Source organism: Procambarus clarkii, chromosome 50, assembly GCF_040958095.1.
Source record: "Procambarus clarkii isolate CNS0578487 chromosome 50, FALCON_Pclarkii_2.0, whole genome shotgun sequence".
Taxonomy (NCBI): Eukaryota; Metazoa; Arthropoda; class Malacostraca; order Decapoda; family Cambaridae; genus Procambarus; species Procambarus clarkii.
The window spans coordinates 6411512-6429196 of NC_091199.1; the positions used below are offsets into that span (position 1 = coordinate 6411512).

At 43.3% G+C, this 17685-nt stretch overlaps 1 protein-coding gene across 2 annotated transcripts in view; it reads right to left on the reverse strand.

The window, feature by feature from the left end:
* Positions 1-985: 985 nt before the first annotated feature.
* LOC123749987 (tetratricopeptide repeat domain 30) overlaps positions 986-17685 on the reverse strand; it is a 77650-nt gene continuing 60950 nt past the window's right edge. For both annotated transcript variants that reach the window (XM_045732117.1, XM_069303399.1), the window contains 3 exons: positions 11484-11579; positions 8569-8681; positions 986-1419 (listed from right to left, as the gene is read on the reverse strand). In XM_045732117.1, coding sequence (XP_045588073.1) covers positions 1289-1419; positions 8569-8681; positions 11484-11579 — 340 coding nt within the window. In that variant the 3' untranslated portion in view covers positions 986-1288. The remainder of the gene's footprint in view (positions 1420-8568; positions 8682-11483; positions 11580-17685) is intronic.

The following is a 17685-nucleotide window of genomic DNA, read 5'->3' on the forward strand; positions in this document are numbered from 1 at the left end:
ATACGGAAGTGGTGGTTTTCCCAGAAGATTTAACAGCTGCTGTGATTGTACCATTATATAAAAATAAATGTGCGCTTAGTGATTATAAGAACTAAGAGGTATTAGTTTACCTACCAGTTGACCCCCTGGTTGCTGGTCTGATCCAACCAAGCTGTTCGGTGTGGCTGTTTGCAGCCTGACGTACGAGTCACAGCCTGGTTGATCAGGTATCCTTTGAAGGTGCCTGTCAAATTATTTTTTGAACACTGCGAGAGGCTGATCAGTTATACCCCGTATGTGTATGGTAAGAGTGTTGAAAAGTCTTGGCCCTCTGATGTTGATTGAGTTTTCTCTCAGAGTACCTATTGCACCTCTGCTTTTCAGTGGGGCCATTTTGCACATCCTGCCATGCCTTCTGGTCTCATGTGGTGTTACAGTATTTCTGTTTGCAGATTTGGAACCAGTCCTCCTTATATTTTCAATAATTACTAATTGTCAATAATTACTAATATTTCCTAAGTCATTTAACTAAGGCCTACCCCGACCAGCCTATGTTTGTCCCGTATCCTAGAGGATTTTCCCTATAAATTTAGGTGAGGCTAGCTGCAAACATCTGGCCTGCAAGATTACACAGAGGCAGATATGGCAGTTCATTAACAGTATATGCCTGGTCTCATGATGTGAGTGGAGTGTGGGTGTTTATCTGTGATATATGAGTGGGTGTTAGTCATATATCTCACCTGGTCTCTTTGAGTCATGCGAGTCATATATCTCGCCAGGTTTCTCAAGTTGTGAGAGATGTCACACAACTAGAAACAGTGAGAGGTATGTGCTGTGAGAGAGATCCTCCCGGAGAAACACCCACTAATGGGAAGCTGGTACCAGGTAATAAGGTCATCGTGATTTTTGTTTAATATCTCTAAAGTTTTTTACTGTGCTATTTAACTTTTTTCTTGGTTGATGCCTTTCTGTTAAAAAAGTGAAAAACAGGATAATAAAAAAAGTGTGTATATGAATTATATATTTGCATTGATATTAGTAGGATCAAAGCTTTTTTTTTTAATTTAGTTTCATAAAAATTAAGTGCAAAATTCTACAGTACTGTACAGTATAAAGTAATACGTTACACTGATTAAGTTATTTATTTATTGAGGTGTGATAATGGTGTAGAAATTGTACCAGACTTGATCCCATGATATGTTAAAGGCCACTATGGTGTGTTATAGTAATTTACTAAAGTACTGTATAAATATAGGTGACTAGGAACATACATGAAACACATTACTGAGATTTGTTTTTATAAAAAATCCTACATGCGTTGAATTTGTAGAAGTAGAGCTTTCAGCAACCTGGATTCATACGTCACTGTGTTCTTCCCAGGATGGATGGCCATTTCTTCCAGTGGGTGTTCTATTACCCCCTTCACATTCCTTCCGTACACTGAATAAGAATACAATATGTTAATAAGAGTTACCAGAAAAAAAGAATCTTATTGAAAAAGTAAGAATGAGGAAATATGGTTTCAAATGTTTTTCTGGGGGAAGGGGTGGTAACCCTTGTGGCTCCCTGAAGCTTCTATCTCTGATAGAGTGCCATACTGTCATGTCCCATCATTGTCACAGTTCTGTTGGCCTACTGAGGCACCACGAGCCAATAACCTGGTCTTCCCTTGCAGAGGCACAGGGAGCAGTGACACTTATAAATTTTTTAGATATGTATTCATGTCTGCCATCACCGAGGAAGGCACATACAGTCGGCGAAACAAAACGGACCACTGCAGGCTTCAAACAAGATTGTAGCCTTGAGAATCACCAAAATAACCCCCCCCCCCAACAGAGTAAACAATCAAAACTTCATAAAACTAGTGCAAGCTCGTCTGCCCCACCTCCACATTATTTGTGTGAAGGGAGGGTGGCAGCCAGCCAGCAGCGCAACTATCGGTTCTATTCTGATGGTAGTTGTGTGCCGTGGTCGCCCTCTCTGTCACTGGCTCGGGTGTTTGGCTTTCAGCCAAGTTTTTGCTCAGTTTTGCCTTAGTGGTTGTTCCTGTATAGTTTTGTACAGTTCTGAGCTTGGAATTGAGAGTACCTGGAGCTGCATGTGCTCAGGGTTATCTTACCTGTGCATTCCTTAGTGCTGCCCTTACACTGCCAGGGTTATCTTCCCTGGAATGGAGTGGTTGGGGATCACTCCCATTGAGGTCCTTCTTGCTTGTGGTGGCCCTTGCCCTAGGTGAGCCAGTTTCTTTGGTTTTCTGTTTTAACTCTGGGTTAGGAGTGATTTTTGCTGGCAGGGCACACAGGGGGTTTGCAGCTGTACTCAGCAAGACAAGGTTGGCCTTCACAGTAGCATTTGTTTAGTTGTGTTGGCTTATTTATATCTGTTGTTTTAAAGAGAACCTGTACAATTATCTAGGTCTGGTGTGGTGTCCCAGTGCCTGGGCTTTCTACAGGGTCACTAACCCTGCAGATTTGGTAGTCCTATGGATATCCCCTGCAAACCCGCTTTTGAATTGAGCGTTGAGTTATTCATGCCACATGGTGACCCACATTCCTTTTGCCTCCGTTGTGCTGCCTGTTGGGTCGGTGACACCTTCAACCCTGAGTCATATAGGGTTTGCTTCCATCATGTTACTCTTCTTTCTGACCCTCCAGATGGGGCGCATCAGGTAGCAACCGCTGTGTCATGTTTTCTTTGTTGTAGTGGTCTAGGTTGTGTGCCCATTTGGATGCCCTGGAGCTGCTCTGTTTGATGTTTAGGGACCTGGAGTTGGAGGTGTTGGTTAAGTCAACATTGGCTCTGCCTGTGCATCCTCTTCCTATTCCTTCAGGCATGGTTCACCCTTCCTCTGATCTTCCCTACTACTTCTGGCCCCGAAGCATCTGAAGAGTTTGGGGTCGCAGCAAGGCTTAGCTCTGGGTGTGGCTTGGTCAGCTCTGGAAGCATCTGAAGGTTTTGGGGTCAGCGCAGAGTTTAGCTTAGGCTATGGCTCGATCAATTCTGGTGTCTGCCCCCTTTCGATTTGGGCTCCAAGGTAGTCGAGCTTTCCAGTACCTCCGAGAGTTCTGGCTATTCCTTTCAGCCAGCCCCTTCTTTCCTTGGAGCCTCTCCATTGGATTCCACTTATCTATCCCAGGTGTTGTAAGGGGAAGGCACAGAATATTTTGTATGAACTATTGAAACCTGTCTTTTACTTCCTTACTTACAGTATAGGTACATTACTTTAAAACAGAAATATAGAACAAGTGTTATTTATAAACACCTCAAACATTAGAGTAACCATGTGGAGCCAGTACCATATTTTTGAATTGGCGGGACTAAACAATCTGAATGCGTGCTTTACATTTATTAAAAGAGACAGGAAATGGGACAATACACTACCAAGGAATAACTTCTCACTCACCAGACTAACAACAGTTATCCAGTCACACAAAAAAACAGGGTAAATACCCTTGCACAGTGAGGTGGGCATCCCACAAGCACACATTACACCCTCTGTGTGTGTGGTCTAGCCCCTCTGTTCTTGTGGGGTGCTGGGACACTACCCACACAAAAACGTGTGGGAAAACTTTACACACACTTAAAGTACTGTATAAGCATTTACTAAAGCTCAATTGAACATATTTATAAACACAAATGAAACAAAAATTAAAATACTAGTTTGTTTTTTGTTAACTAAGAACAACATTTACATTAATAATACCAAAAGCTAAACTTTATATACAAGTCATTATAGTGGTTGGTGCAAACAATGATCCTGTGTGATCCGGATTATGCCTCATTGATAGACAGCCTCTTTTGTGTACGAGTCTTCTCCTTTTTGGATGGATTACGAAGTTCTGGAGCCATCCTGGCTGGCAGACAATCCCATGTTTTTGCTTGGGGCTGGTGCAGCATTTGTCGTTTCTGCACACTTGAGTGGCATGAGATGTCGACCATTTTACAAGTGTCTGGGGGGGGGGGGGGAGCCCATCTTTTGAGCCTCTCAACAAGTGCCTGTTTGCTCCTGCTCTTTCTCAGGACATGGGTCTCGTGTAGCTCCATGCCCAGTTTCCTCCTCTTGTCAGCGGCGCTATAGGTGGACGACCTTCATGCCCATCTGTACCTGGGAACTGTCCTGTGCTTTTTGGGCCTCCTTGAACTACATTTTGACTGGCTCGTAGAGGATGTTGGAGCACTTGGCAGGATGCCTCTTGCAAGGATCTTGGCCTCTGCTGCTGTGGCATTGACTGTGCTCCCCATGCTGTATGCTACTATTTTCAAGAGGTGTGGTGGGTGGTAGCCATGTTCTTTGCCGCCCGACTCACGTATCGACAGGATGTGTTGGTCCAGCCTCTGGATTCAGCTTGGACCCTTGCTCCTCTCTCCCATTCCCAGTGGATGTTGTGGCCCAATTCATATTGTCTGCAGTGACTGCTTGTTGGCCCATTACAAAGCTCTTGTATCTTCATGGTGGTCATTCTTGGTCTCGTAGGCAGTTTGGTAGGGCTGGGGTGGTGCCTGGTGGTGGCTGGGGTAGGCCATCTGTGGAGCCAATTTGCAAGCACCTGTCTTGGCCAGTCTTCCTTTGTCTGGTCAATGCCATGCTTGCTGCTTTTGGAAAAGGGGCTTGCAGGTTCGTTCAAGCCCTTTGTCAGTTTACCCCTTTGATGAGGCCATGGGGAGGGCGGCTAGCTCGGTTTGCCAATGCCTGGTCCCACAATTTGTCGGCTTTTCAGGTCTTTTATTTTGGCCTGCAGTGGAGTTGGTAGGGGGGTTCGGACCTTTGTAGGCAGGTTTCCTCATCAGGTTGTCTTTGGGTGCGGTCAAAATGACCGCATCTGTTTAGTGGGTTTCCTGCCTCTTTCCGGTTCTGAAACGGGATTTGCCGAACCTCTAGTTCATTTGCAATCTTTCCAGATTGAATCTGTTTATTCCTTGTATCTTCTTTCAGATGACCACATTCTCCTAGGTCCATCTTGTGCTGGTGGCAGGAGCTTGGATGACCTCCGGGATGTGTATTGGCACGCCTCTATACATTCAGGGATTAGTTAGGCTTTATCGTGGGGCAGTAGGCTTACAGCTTTTGGGTCATTCTGCTCAATCTAGCTACACACATGTTTTCGTCTTGGCCTCAGGTTATGGTGGCCTGTTTTTGTTTACTTGGTGTTCAGGTTTTGGCCTACCCCGACAACAGGCTGGTGTGTGCTCTCTACCAGAACGTGTGTTAGCCTGGGATCTGGTTTATTCCCAGTTTGCTGGGTTTGGGTTCCTTGTAAACTGGCACAAGTTCCAGTTGGTTGTGTCCCAGGTTTGGACTTCACTATGTCTCAGTTAGGATTCTCAGTCTGAATTGCTTCTCCCTGCCTCCAATGGCCTCGACCTGCTTACAGCAGCACCACCTGTTGGTGTTGAGTCAGAGCCAGGTGACTCGGTTGCTTGAGCAGTTGTGTGGGAGCCCGACTTTTGCCATTCTGGTGTATCCCCTGTGCAGGATTTGGTTTCAGAGGTTGTTCTGGGTTCTATGAGCCAGCCCCTTTTGCCACTGCTGCACTTACAGGGTGTGGGCTTTATTGGTCCTTCACCGCTTGTTGCACCACCGGCTTCCTCTTCAGGCTTTTCGAGATTTGGTTGCCTGACACCATCCTCTGCCCTCGCCATGTCTTCACGAACGCCTCGGCTCTTGGTTGGGGGTTTGTGATTATTGGTCACCAGACTGGGCAGGGCCATTGGTCTCCACTCCTTCGTTAGAGGCTGTGCCTCTAACAGTTTGGGAGCTCATGGTCATGTGGCAGGTGCTGCAGAGTTTGGATTTCTCCAGACTCCATGATCTGGCTCCATTCGAACCGTTATCCCATGACGTTCAGAAGCAGTTTTTCACCGCTACTTTTGTGCCTCTGTTTTTGCCTCAGGATCAATGTACAAATAATCTACTGTCACTTTGGTTCCCTGTTCCAACGCTCTTCTCTCAGGTTGTCCACTGTGTCATTAACTCTAGCCATTTTGCAGTCTATCCTCTACAAATTATCAAGATGAAACAATAGATTCACTCAAAATGAGCTCAAATTCGTTAGTACAACACTGCTAGCTTCCACTAGGCAGCCGAGACCCAGCCCACAGCTGGTTCCTCTGACCTCAGTGCCAGAAAGCAGTATTTCATTATATTCAATGCTAGGTTTGTGGAGGAAGCCCCCAATGACTCCCTCAAGCTGAACAATGACGGAGAACAAAACGCACGGGACTTACCAGGGAGGAGAAGATGTGGCAGGTATTAAGATGGAGAGAATCCAGGCCCAGGACACCCGGACCAAAGTAACACAACACTGATTAGGACCAGGAATGTTAGCCAAATACTGTACCAGGCCGCCAGACCCTGTTAGATTGCTAAAACCCCCAAGCTCCAATATCAGCTCAGGATATGTTAGAGAAGACTGCTGCTAAAGCAACATATCTGCAAACAAAATGGGCCCAAGCGTAGACCATAATCTGGGTAGACTTAATAACACTGTGGGACAACCTAGGAAATGTGAGCTTTGGAACAGGGGACCAAGCAACTGGATCAACCCACAGTCAGTCACCCCGGACAAGCCTGCAGGTAGTGGTGAAGAGCCACCATCAGACACAACAAATGGTGCACTCCCAGCCAGACCAACTAAGTATTAATAAAGCATCCGGAAGCTAGCCAACTTATTCTTTGCCAGAAAGGGAGACGGCTGCTAATAAATAAAATGCCCACCAGGGCCAGAAGAACAAACCTCCCTTCTCCATCCAGAGAAGAGCATGAAGCTCACCAACATGGTAGCCAGAGGCAAGGGTGAACAAGAACACCACCTTCAGTAAGACATCACGAGCTAAAGTGGAAACTGTGAAATGAGGTGGGAAGATGAAAATCAAAACCCAGTAACGAGACCAGGACTGAGACGGCTTGACCAGGTCAAGCATCAGCAAGTCAGACATGAAAAAAAAAAAAACATGAGACATCCTGCTTAATGGTGCCAAAGAAGTACCAAATACTGAACGCAAGCAACAGCAGTTCCACCAGTACTTAACGACAAGACAGTGTTAGGCATCAGATGCCAATCGAGAAACAACTAAGACAAAATGGACAGGATCACTGAAACCAATGTATCAAAAGGCACCAAGTGTAACTGAAGAAAGACAATGAATTGACAGAGAGGCAAAATGAATGCCAGGCAGCTTCATATGGCTGCTGTGAAGATGGTGGTTCATCAACAACCTAGCTTCCTACTTGCCATACAAATGGCAACAGCTGCACATACAAAAAAAAAAAAAAAAACTCCAGACATGTACAACATAGGTCTAACCATCAAGGTACATTGCCAGGCTGATCTGCTGAAAGACGGATTCAGAAGTGCTAGAAACCCTCCCCAAGTACAACTCCAGTCTGGACAACACCAGTCTCGACCAGTCCAGCCAAAAGGCATCTACTGCAAGAGCCTTGCAATCATGGAATGGAGCCATATAGGAGAGAAGGCAATGGTTCCATCCTGACATGTCATTGACAGTCCACTTTATAGAACTGGGAAAAGAGAGAACCTGCATGTGAACCACACAAGAGAACTAAACCCTGAGAAGCCAGAAACTGAGCTACACGAAGCATCCAACTCCACAATAGCAGGGACTGAAGCGAATCCCCCATGATTTAGACAATGAACCACAAGGGAGCAGGTGGAGTGGAGCCGGAGCACAGAGCATGCTGGAAACTAAATCCTCTGCAGGGCATGCACACAATCACAAACTCATGCACTGTACTATGCATTCGAAGGAACAGACCCAACTACTGACCCTAGGTAGTCGGGTAAGCACTGATCATGAAGCTCCAACCCTGATATGAGGCGCTTGTGAACACACCGAGTGATGGGGAAAGATGCTGCCATGGAACTGAACCCTGAAAGGCCTGAAGAGAAAGCCAGAGAAGCAAGAGGAGATGAAGGGTGGGCGAGGCCCAAACCCACCAGCCACAGGAGAGGTGGAAGAGTACAACGCTCGGAGCTAAATTTGGCCCAGTGAGAAAACGACACATGCAAAGTTCAAGCTCCTGCACAACCACTCGACAAACTAACGAGTCACTTGGTGGTGATAAAGATGCCAACAGAGCAAAGCTTTTGGGGGCATGGACAGCCACAACAACCAAGAGTCCCAAATAAGGCACAACCAAGTCCAAAACTGGAATAAAACCAACTGGGATTTACTTTAGTTTGCCAGGAACCTGAACCCACTTTCCCTTTTCTCCCTCCTTCCCTTCTTTTCTCCCTAAAATTCTTATTTCCTTTCTTCCCTTTTTCAATTCTCCCTTTCTTCCTCCATTTTTCCCTAACTTCATTCATTTCTCCCTCCTTCCTTACCTTCATTCATTTCTCCCTTCCTCCACTTCTTTCCTTTCTCCCTACCATTCTTCCTTTCCTCCCTTGCTTCCTTCATGTCTGCCTTTCTCCTTGTGCTTGGTAGCTGTGAGCAAGCAGCTTAGACTAAGTACTACTGCACAGTGAGTACCGTCCATGTAAGACACGGTGAGAAGGTAATTATCTAAATGTAATTATCTGAATGTAGTTACAGGATAAGCTACCATGTTAGTGTGAAATGTCTCACCTTCACAGTGCTCCAGGAACTGTATACACTCCTGAATAACCGAGTCCTTCACAGTTATCATGTGCTTGGCCAAGTTCTCAATGAGGGAGAGAAAACACCTCTTGGCATAATACCTGGAAATAAAGATAACTGTTAATACAGTATTAGCATATACAAGTACATACTAGAGAAAACAAATACTGTACAGTGGAACCTCGGTTTTCGTATTTTTCGGTTCTCATACTCAATTTCTTCAAAAAATTTGATTCAGTACTCATTATTTGATTCGGTTTTCGGTATGTTTATACACGTATGGGTCCACCGAGCATGTGGCACTTCAGTTTACCAGTGTCTCCCTCCTGGTGATGATCGCGTTTGAATTCTTTGTTTAGAATTTAATTGTTTCTGTGTTTTATTTTGGTTTCTGAACATAAAAGTTCTTATATATCACAACATGGGTTGTGAGGATGATGATAGAGGAAAAACAACAGATCATTCATAGTGAGACAATGTGATGTCTCACTACAGACACGTGTTAAAACGTAGGAAAAAACAAGTGTCTATAGACAGATTCTTTGTAAGGCAAGCAAGCAGTGAGCCACAACCAGGTCCTAGTAGTATGCCTGCAAAACATAAGAGAGAGAGAGTACCCCACACATGTCATCACTGCTGTTATAATGGAAGGGGACTCCCCTTCTAAACACTAACACCTCTCCTCCTCCCCCCCTTCCTCACTGCCTTCCATATGCCAACAAGAGTCCTCAATAAAGGTAAAGCACCTAAGAGTATTATTTAGTATAAAATGTATTTTTTAGTTAATATATTTTGGGGTGTGGAACGGATTAATTTGATTTACATTATTTCTTATGGGAAAATTCATTTCGGTTTTCGTACCGTCTCTGGGAACAGATTAAATATGAAAACTGAGGTACCACTGTATTTGTATTCACATTTAGATGTGGGAAAACATCCCCACTGGATGACACTACAAATGTGCAAACACCGGGTAAGCACACAATAGTATATGTGCTGAATGTTTCAAAAGTGGCTGGTTAGTCCTGGCTTGGGAAGTAGAACAACTCCCAGGTATAGGGGCAAGTATAGTTTGGGTCACAACAAGGTGTTTGCATAAAAGTGACTTTTATTAATTTTCTTCTGTTGGCATGTCTTCACAGCATGAGATATAATTAGCTCTTTTTTGTCAAGCCAGTATGGCTATATAACACTATCCATGTCAAAGAAGATTCAGGAGTCTGACCAACCAGAAAGGGGCTGCTCACTTCTGGTTCCCCAACAGTGGCTGTTCATCATTTGACTTAACAGGTTCTGGTGTCAAATATGTTGGAGGGTGAGGGTCAGTTTTTTGCCCCGGAGGGCATTGCCGACTGAGCAGAGCGCAGGCTAGATCTGTCTACTTCTCCCATCGTCTGTGTGGGACTTGCTACCCTGTCCTTTACAGGAGAACTCGGTGCCTTCTTTTGAGGATTCGTAACTTCCTGGGCCTGGCTCCTTGGCCGGTCCTTCTTCTTTTCTTTATCAAGTGATGTTCAAGCTGCAGCATTTTCTCAGTTATTTATCATGCTGTGCATGGTTGGTTGCTTGATGAAAGCTGTAAATACATACAGTGGCACCTCAGCTTTAAAATTTAATCCATTCCCAGAGACTATTCGAAAAGCAAAAATTCAACACCGAAACGAATTTTCTTATAAGAAATAATGTAAATTGAATTAATCCGTTCCACACCCACAAAAATATTAACTAAAAAATACATTTAATACAGAATAATACTCATAGGTACCTTACCTTTATTGAGGACTCTTGTTAGTGTATGGAAGGCAGTGAGGGAGGGGGGGAGGAGGAGAGGTGTTAGTGTTTAGAAGGGGAGTCCCCTTCCATTATAACCACAGTGATAACAATTGTAGGGTACTCTCTCTCTTTTATGTTTTGCAGGCATACCACTAGGACCTGGTTGTGGCTCACTGCTTGCATGTCTTACTAAGAATCTGTCTATAGACACTTTCCCCCCCCCCCTAATTTTTAACACTTGTCTGTGGTGAGATATCACATTGTCTCACAAAGAATGATCTCTTGTTTTTCCTCTATCATCATCCTTACAACTATTTTCTTAGGTTGAACTTTACCACTGATTTTCTTGGAATACATGGCATGATATATAATAAGAACTTTTATGTTCAGAAACCAAAAAAGCACAAAAACAATAAAATTCTTCACAAGGAATTCAAGCACGGTCGTCACTAGGCGGGAGTCACTGGTAAGCTGCAGTGCACCATGTGCTCGGTCAGCACATATGTATATCAACAAACTCAAACACTGAGGCAAACTATGAGTACCAAGTCAAATTTTTCAAAGATATTGAGCTCGAAAACCAAAAAATTCGAAAAGCGAGGCTCCACTGTATATTGATATATTGTATTTTGAATTGGATCCCCCATGATAATAATAATATATTTTATAAGGTACTGTATTATTATTATTATGTACTGTATATTATTTTAACATTCACAGCCAGCTTGTGAGGTTGAACAAGCTCCCTACGATGTAGAGAGTTGGTAAAACATAGGCGGTATTTCCTCAGTACCTTTGATTTCTAGACTTTTATTTTATGAGACTAAGTACTTTTGAGTTAATAATTTTGTCTTTTCAATTTTTTTTAAGAAAAATAACCCTGCTATCCATAAGGTTTATAAAATAAATATGTACTATTTTCTCTCTTTCAATCATGAATTATATAACACCCAAATGATTTTGTGGATGAATGAATGATACATTATTCTAACCTATGTATTCATTAGTTTAGAATACTATACAGTACCATATGCATCGTATCAGTAAAGTGGTAATTTACACCAAAAATATCAGTCAGCCTCGATGTGGCCAGAATTAGCCAGTAACTAAAGTATTCATAAGATACTGACCAAGTGTCTGTTCCCAGCTTCTTGTTGTAAGGCTCGAGACTCTTGATCACTCGCGAGATGCCGAACTCATAATTGCCTTTGGCACAATACAGTGTCCTGCGAAATCAGGTTTTCATTACCTTGGGTTACATATACAGAAACTGCTCGTCACTGTAAATGTTATTTAACATATTATGTAGCATTTGCAGCATTATACAGTGCATGGAAATCTTTCAATTGTAATCAGTATTTTGTTTGTAAGAATGGTGACCTTATGGTTGTCACAGGTTTATATATGAACACTGAGCTACAGTGAAAGAACAGGTGATGAAACTGAGAACAGGTGAGAACAGGTACACAGAGAATGACAAAGAGGTGTGTGAAGAACTCATAAGAGATCACAATAAACTAGGCAGCCTTGGAATGGTTCGAAAGTAAGAGGCATCTGTTGGAACTGGATGTGAGAAAGGCTGTTGGTCTGGACGAAATCTCGCCATAGGTACTGAAAAAGTGTGCAGTAGCACTTAGGTTGCCCCCACACAATGATGTGAGAGAGAGAGTCTATGGAAACGGAAGACATACCAGAAATATGGAAGACAGCTAATGTAGTCCCAATATACAAAAAGGGTGACAGACAAGAGGCACTGAACTACAGGCCAGTGTCCTTAACTTGTATACCATGCAAGGTGATGGACAAGATTGCGAGAAAAACCTAGTAGTACATCTGGAGAGAAGGAACTATGTGACACACTGCCTAACATGAGCTCAGGGATGGCAAACTTTGCCTCACAGGTTAAAGAAAATTCTACAACCAGGTTACAAAGATTAAGCAAGAAAGAGAAAATGGGCAGACTGCATTTTCTTGGACTGTCGGAAAATACCCAATAAGAGATTGTTTATAAGTTGGAGAAACGGGCAGGAGTAACTGGTAGGGTGCTCCAGTGATAAGGGAGTACTTAAGTAATAGGAAGCAGAGTTACTCTGAGGATTGACTCTTCAGAGTAGCGTGAAGTCACCAGTGGAGTCCCACAGGATTCTGTACTCGGACCTATCCTGTTTCTGATACTGTATACATAAATGATCTTCCAGAGGGTATAGCCTCATTCCTCTCAATGTTTGCCGATGATGTCAAAATTATGAGAAGGATTAAGACAGAGGACAGCATGAGGCTTCAAGATGACCTAGACAAATTGAAGGAATGGTCCAACAAATGGTTGTTAGGGTTTAACCTGAGCAAGTATAAAGTAATGAAGATAGGTGTAGGGAGCAGGGGCCAGATTCATGAAAGTACTTACGCAAACACTTACGAACCTGTACATCTTTTCTCAATCTTTGACAGCTTTGTTTCCAATTATCAAACAATTAATGAGCTCGGAAGCACCAGGAGGCTGTTTATAACAATAACAACAGCTGAATGGGAAGTTTTTATGCTTGTAAACTGTTTAATAAATGCAACCAAAGCCGTCAAAGAGTGAGGAAAGATGTACACGTTCGTAAATGCTTGCGTAAGTGCTTTCGTGAATCTGGCCCCAGGAGGCCAGATACAGGGTATCATTTGTGAGATGGAATTCAAGAATCAGAGAAAGACCTGGAGGTTGATATCATGCCAGACCTGTCCCCTGAAACCCAAATCAAGAGGATATCATCAGCAGTATGTACCAGGTTGGCCAACATAAGAACGGCCTTTAGAAATTTGTGTAAGGAATCATTGTATACCACATATGCCAGACCAATTCTGGAGTATGCAGATCCAGCATGGAGACCGTATCTTGTCAAGCACAAGACAAACATTGGAAAAGGTTCAGAGGTTTGCCACCAGACTAGTACCCGAGCTGAGGGGTATGAGCTATGAGGAGAGACAACGAAAACTAAACCTCAAGTCCCTGAAAGAAAGAAGAGTTATAGGAGACATGATCACCATAAAAAAGATTCTCAGAGGAATTGATAGGATAGATAAAGACAATTTATTTAACACAAGAGGGGCACACACACACACTAGGGGACACGGGGGACAGGGACGTTAGAAAGAACTTTCAGTGTCAGAGTAGTTAACAGGTGGAATGCATTAGGCAGTGACGTGGTGGAGGCTGACTCCATACACAGTTTTAAATGTAGATATGATAGAGCCCAGTAGGCTCAGGAATCTGTACATCAGTTGATTGATGGTTGAGAGGCGGGACCAAAGAGCCAAAGCTCTACCTCCGCAAGCACAATTAGGTGAGCACAGGTGGAAATTGAGCACCAAATGAGCAATAGACACACTAGAAAGAACTTTTTTTTTTAGTGTCAGAGTAGTTAACAAATGAAATGTCTTTACAGTCTCCGTGGTGTAGTGGTAAGACACTCGCCTGGCGTTCCGCGAGCGCTATGTCATGGGTTCGTATCCTGGCCGGGGAGGATTTACTGGGCGCAATTCCTTAACTGTAGCCTCTGTTTAACGCAACAGTAAAATGTGTACTTGGATGAAAAAACGATTCTTCGCGGCCGGGGATCGTATTCCAGGGACCATAGGATTAAGGACTTGCCCGAAACGCTACGCGTACTAGTGGCTGTACAAGAATGTAACAACTCTTGTATATATCTCAAAATGCATTGGAAAGTGATGTGATGGAGGCAGATTCCATGCACAGTTTCAAATGTAAATATGATAAGAGCCTAATAGGCCCAGGAACCTGTACACCAAGTATATATATACCATGTATATACATGGTATACAGTTACTGTAAGTAACTGAAAAGCAATCGAGTAACTACTCAATAGCTCGATCAATAGAGCTTCTGCCTCACACAGAACATGGTTCGAGTCTCCTAGAGCCCCAGTGAATGGAATACTGGTTTGAATCCCCAAATTACTCCAATTTATTAATGGACTGGAGAAATGTCACAAGTGGAGTACCACAGGGTTCAGTTCTTGCACCGGTAATGTTCAGTGTCTACATAAATGATCTACCAGATGGAATACAGAATTATATGAACATGTTTGCTGATGATGCTAAGATAATAGGAAGGATAAGAAACTTAGATGATTGTTATATCCTTCAAGAAGACCTAGACAAAATAAGTATATGGAGCACCACTTGGCAAATGGAATTTAATGTAAATCAATGCCATGTTATGGAATATGGATTAGGAGAACATAGACCCCACACAACCTATAAATTATGTGAGAAATCTGTAAAGAATTCTGATAAAGAAAAATCTAGGAGTGGTTCTAGATAGAAAACTATCACCTGAGGACCACATAAAGAACGTTGTGCGAGGAGCTTATGCCACGCTTTCTAACTTCAGAATTGCTTTTAAATACATGGATGGCGATATACTAAAGAAATTGTTCACGACTTTTGTTAGGCCAAAGCTAGAATATGCAGCGGTTGTGTGGTGCCCATATCTTAACCCTCAAACCGCTAGGGGCCCAAATGGAATTCACACCCACAGGCGCAACAAAAAAAAAAATTCCAAAAAATTCTTTCGTCTTATAGAAGTGTTCATTTTTGTTCCCTGATCACGGAAAAAATAACAACAAAATCGTAGGTGGCATATTTTAGCCGCAATAGGGTAGGGAAGTGTGGCAAAAAAGGGGCGTTGGCAGAGCCTTCGCCAGACGAGGTCTACTCCGCCCGAGCTGTCAGACGGCAGTTGCCACAAATATATTATTACCTAATTATTTCAATGTCTCTGATTTTTTCTTAGTTTTTTTGCAGTAATATTATTCCATACAGTGAATTGTGGTATATTTATATTATAAAATGTGTGAACCATCGCTGTACTCAAAATTATGGTGTGCATATTAGTGATTCAATTATTATGTTCATAAAACAATAAACAAATAGTTTTGCTGTTGTTACACTATATACACAGGTTATATATAAGTATTTGCATGTTTTGTACACCATAACGAACTACTAAGTTGGTCTTGTGAGTCAAAAAGCAACGAGGAGTGAAACACCAAACACCAGCGAGCCACTCACTGCCACTCCCTCCCTCAACACCACCTCACTCATCCTCATTCACCTCCCACAATACTCTTTTGTATTTATTCACTATACACAGACGTTATATATACGTATTTACATGTTTTGTTCACCATAACTGTACATCTAAGCTTGTATGGTGAGTGAAGGCCATAAGATGTAGCTACTCACACAGTCAGCTGATCGGCGGCCGCCCTCAAGGCCAGACGCACTAATATTTGTCATCCAACAATATTGTTTGTGGTATTATTACGCTATATACACACATTATATATAAATATCTACCTGTTTTATTCACCATACCTGAACAAATAAGCTGGTATGGTGCCCAAAGACCATAGTGGCCATCAGTAAACACCATGCCAAGTCGTGCAGACGACGCTCCTCCCTCACCAAAATGGCGGCTCCCAACCTACTCCTCTCGCTGTTATCTCACACTATACACACGTTATATATAAGTATCTACATTTGTGTTCACCATGGTGAACCACTAAACTGGTATGGTGAGTGCAGTCAATAAATGGTGGCCACACACAGTCAGAAAACGACGCCACAACCCTCCCTCCCACAGCATTACTCCTCCCTCCATGGAGCACAGCGCTAAATATCACCACAATCCTGCTATTATTAGAATCCTGGTCAGTTTTATCACAGTCAGGGGGCTTCAGTAATACTATCACTGCTAAATAATAGCAGTATCATTTATATTATGGTATTTGTAGGCGATGCTGTGGTCACAAGCTGAACAGCGGTGCTGTGAGCTCGTGCTGCGTGCGCCAGCCTTGGTGGCTTGCTCAATACTGACGCTGTAACACCCAAGAATGTTGGCCTGGATTTTTTTCTAGGTGGCATCTGGCAACTATCGGTCGTGGCTGTACTATAGCTGCCTCTATCCCAGGCGGGGCGTTTAAATTATAGCGCTAGACACGAAATCATATATAAATGATGTGCGCGGTTTCGGTTTTGTCACTGATATCATTTATATATGATATGCGCGGTTTGAGGGTTAAGAAGCACATCAATAAACTGGAAAAGGTGCAAAGACATGCTATTAAGTGGCTCCCAGAACTGAAGGGCAAGAGCTACAAGGAGAGGTTAGAGGCATTAAATATACCAAAACTAGAATATAGAAGAAAAAGACGTGATATGATCACTACGTACAAAATAGTAACAGGAATTGATAAAATCGATAGGGAAGATTTCCCGAGACCTGGAACTTCAAGAACAAGAGGTCATAGATTTAAACTAACTAAACAAAGATGCTGAAGAAATATAAGAAAATTCCCTTTTGCAAACAGAGTGGTAGATGGTTGGAACAAGTTAAGTGAGAAGGTGGTGGAGGCCAAGACCGTCAGTAGTTTCAGTGTTATATGACAGAGTGCTGGGTAGACGGGACACCACGAGCGTAGCTCTCATCCTGTAACTATGCTTAGGTAATTACCAGTTGATTGACTGTTGAGAAGTGGGCCCAAAGAGTCAAAGCTGAACCCCTGCAAGCACAACTAGGTAAGTACTATCTTCTTTAGCTGCTACCTAATATAAGATCTAATGTCTGAAGCAATGGATGATATGCAGTTGAGTAAGATAAGAGAACACTAACAGTGGCTCAGAAGGATACTTTTAAAAGGAATTCTGCAGGATGATAATGGTGCTGGAGTGTCATTGGAGAACATATTCACATATTCACTAAAGAACACTGGTTCACTTCTAAGCCTTTCCTTCACTTTTATATTTACACAGGCGAGTGCAGAAACAGACACGTTCTAATGAACAAATCCACAAGGGTCGTGACGAGGATTCGAACCTACATCCGAGAGCATTCCAGACGCTGCCTTAATCAACTGAGCTACAACACGGTAAAAGAATTGCAACCAGAAGTTCTACTGAACTTACTTGGATCCTGCAGCCTCTCCGAGACACAAACCAGGATTTTACACAATTCCCAATTTACCATGTCGTAGCTCAGTCTGAGGCATGACGTTGTTTCGTTGACGCCCAAGCGAACCCACTCCAAGATGAAGTGATGGAGTGCAGGAGAAGAGGCCTGCCCCGCCAGCCCCACCAGCCCCGAACCCCCCAAAGGAAAAGGGGGCCACCCAACACCACCACAGGCTGAAGGAAACGACTCGAAGTGCCCACAAATCATGGGACCAGGTGTGAGCGAACAGCACAAGCCTCGACCCCCATCGCCCTGTCAATGGAGCGAACAGTGAAAGGGCCGGCGCCCCTTACGAGACCTAGAACCTCACACAG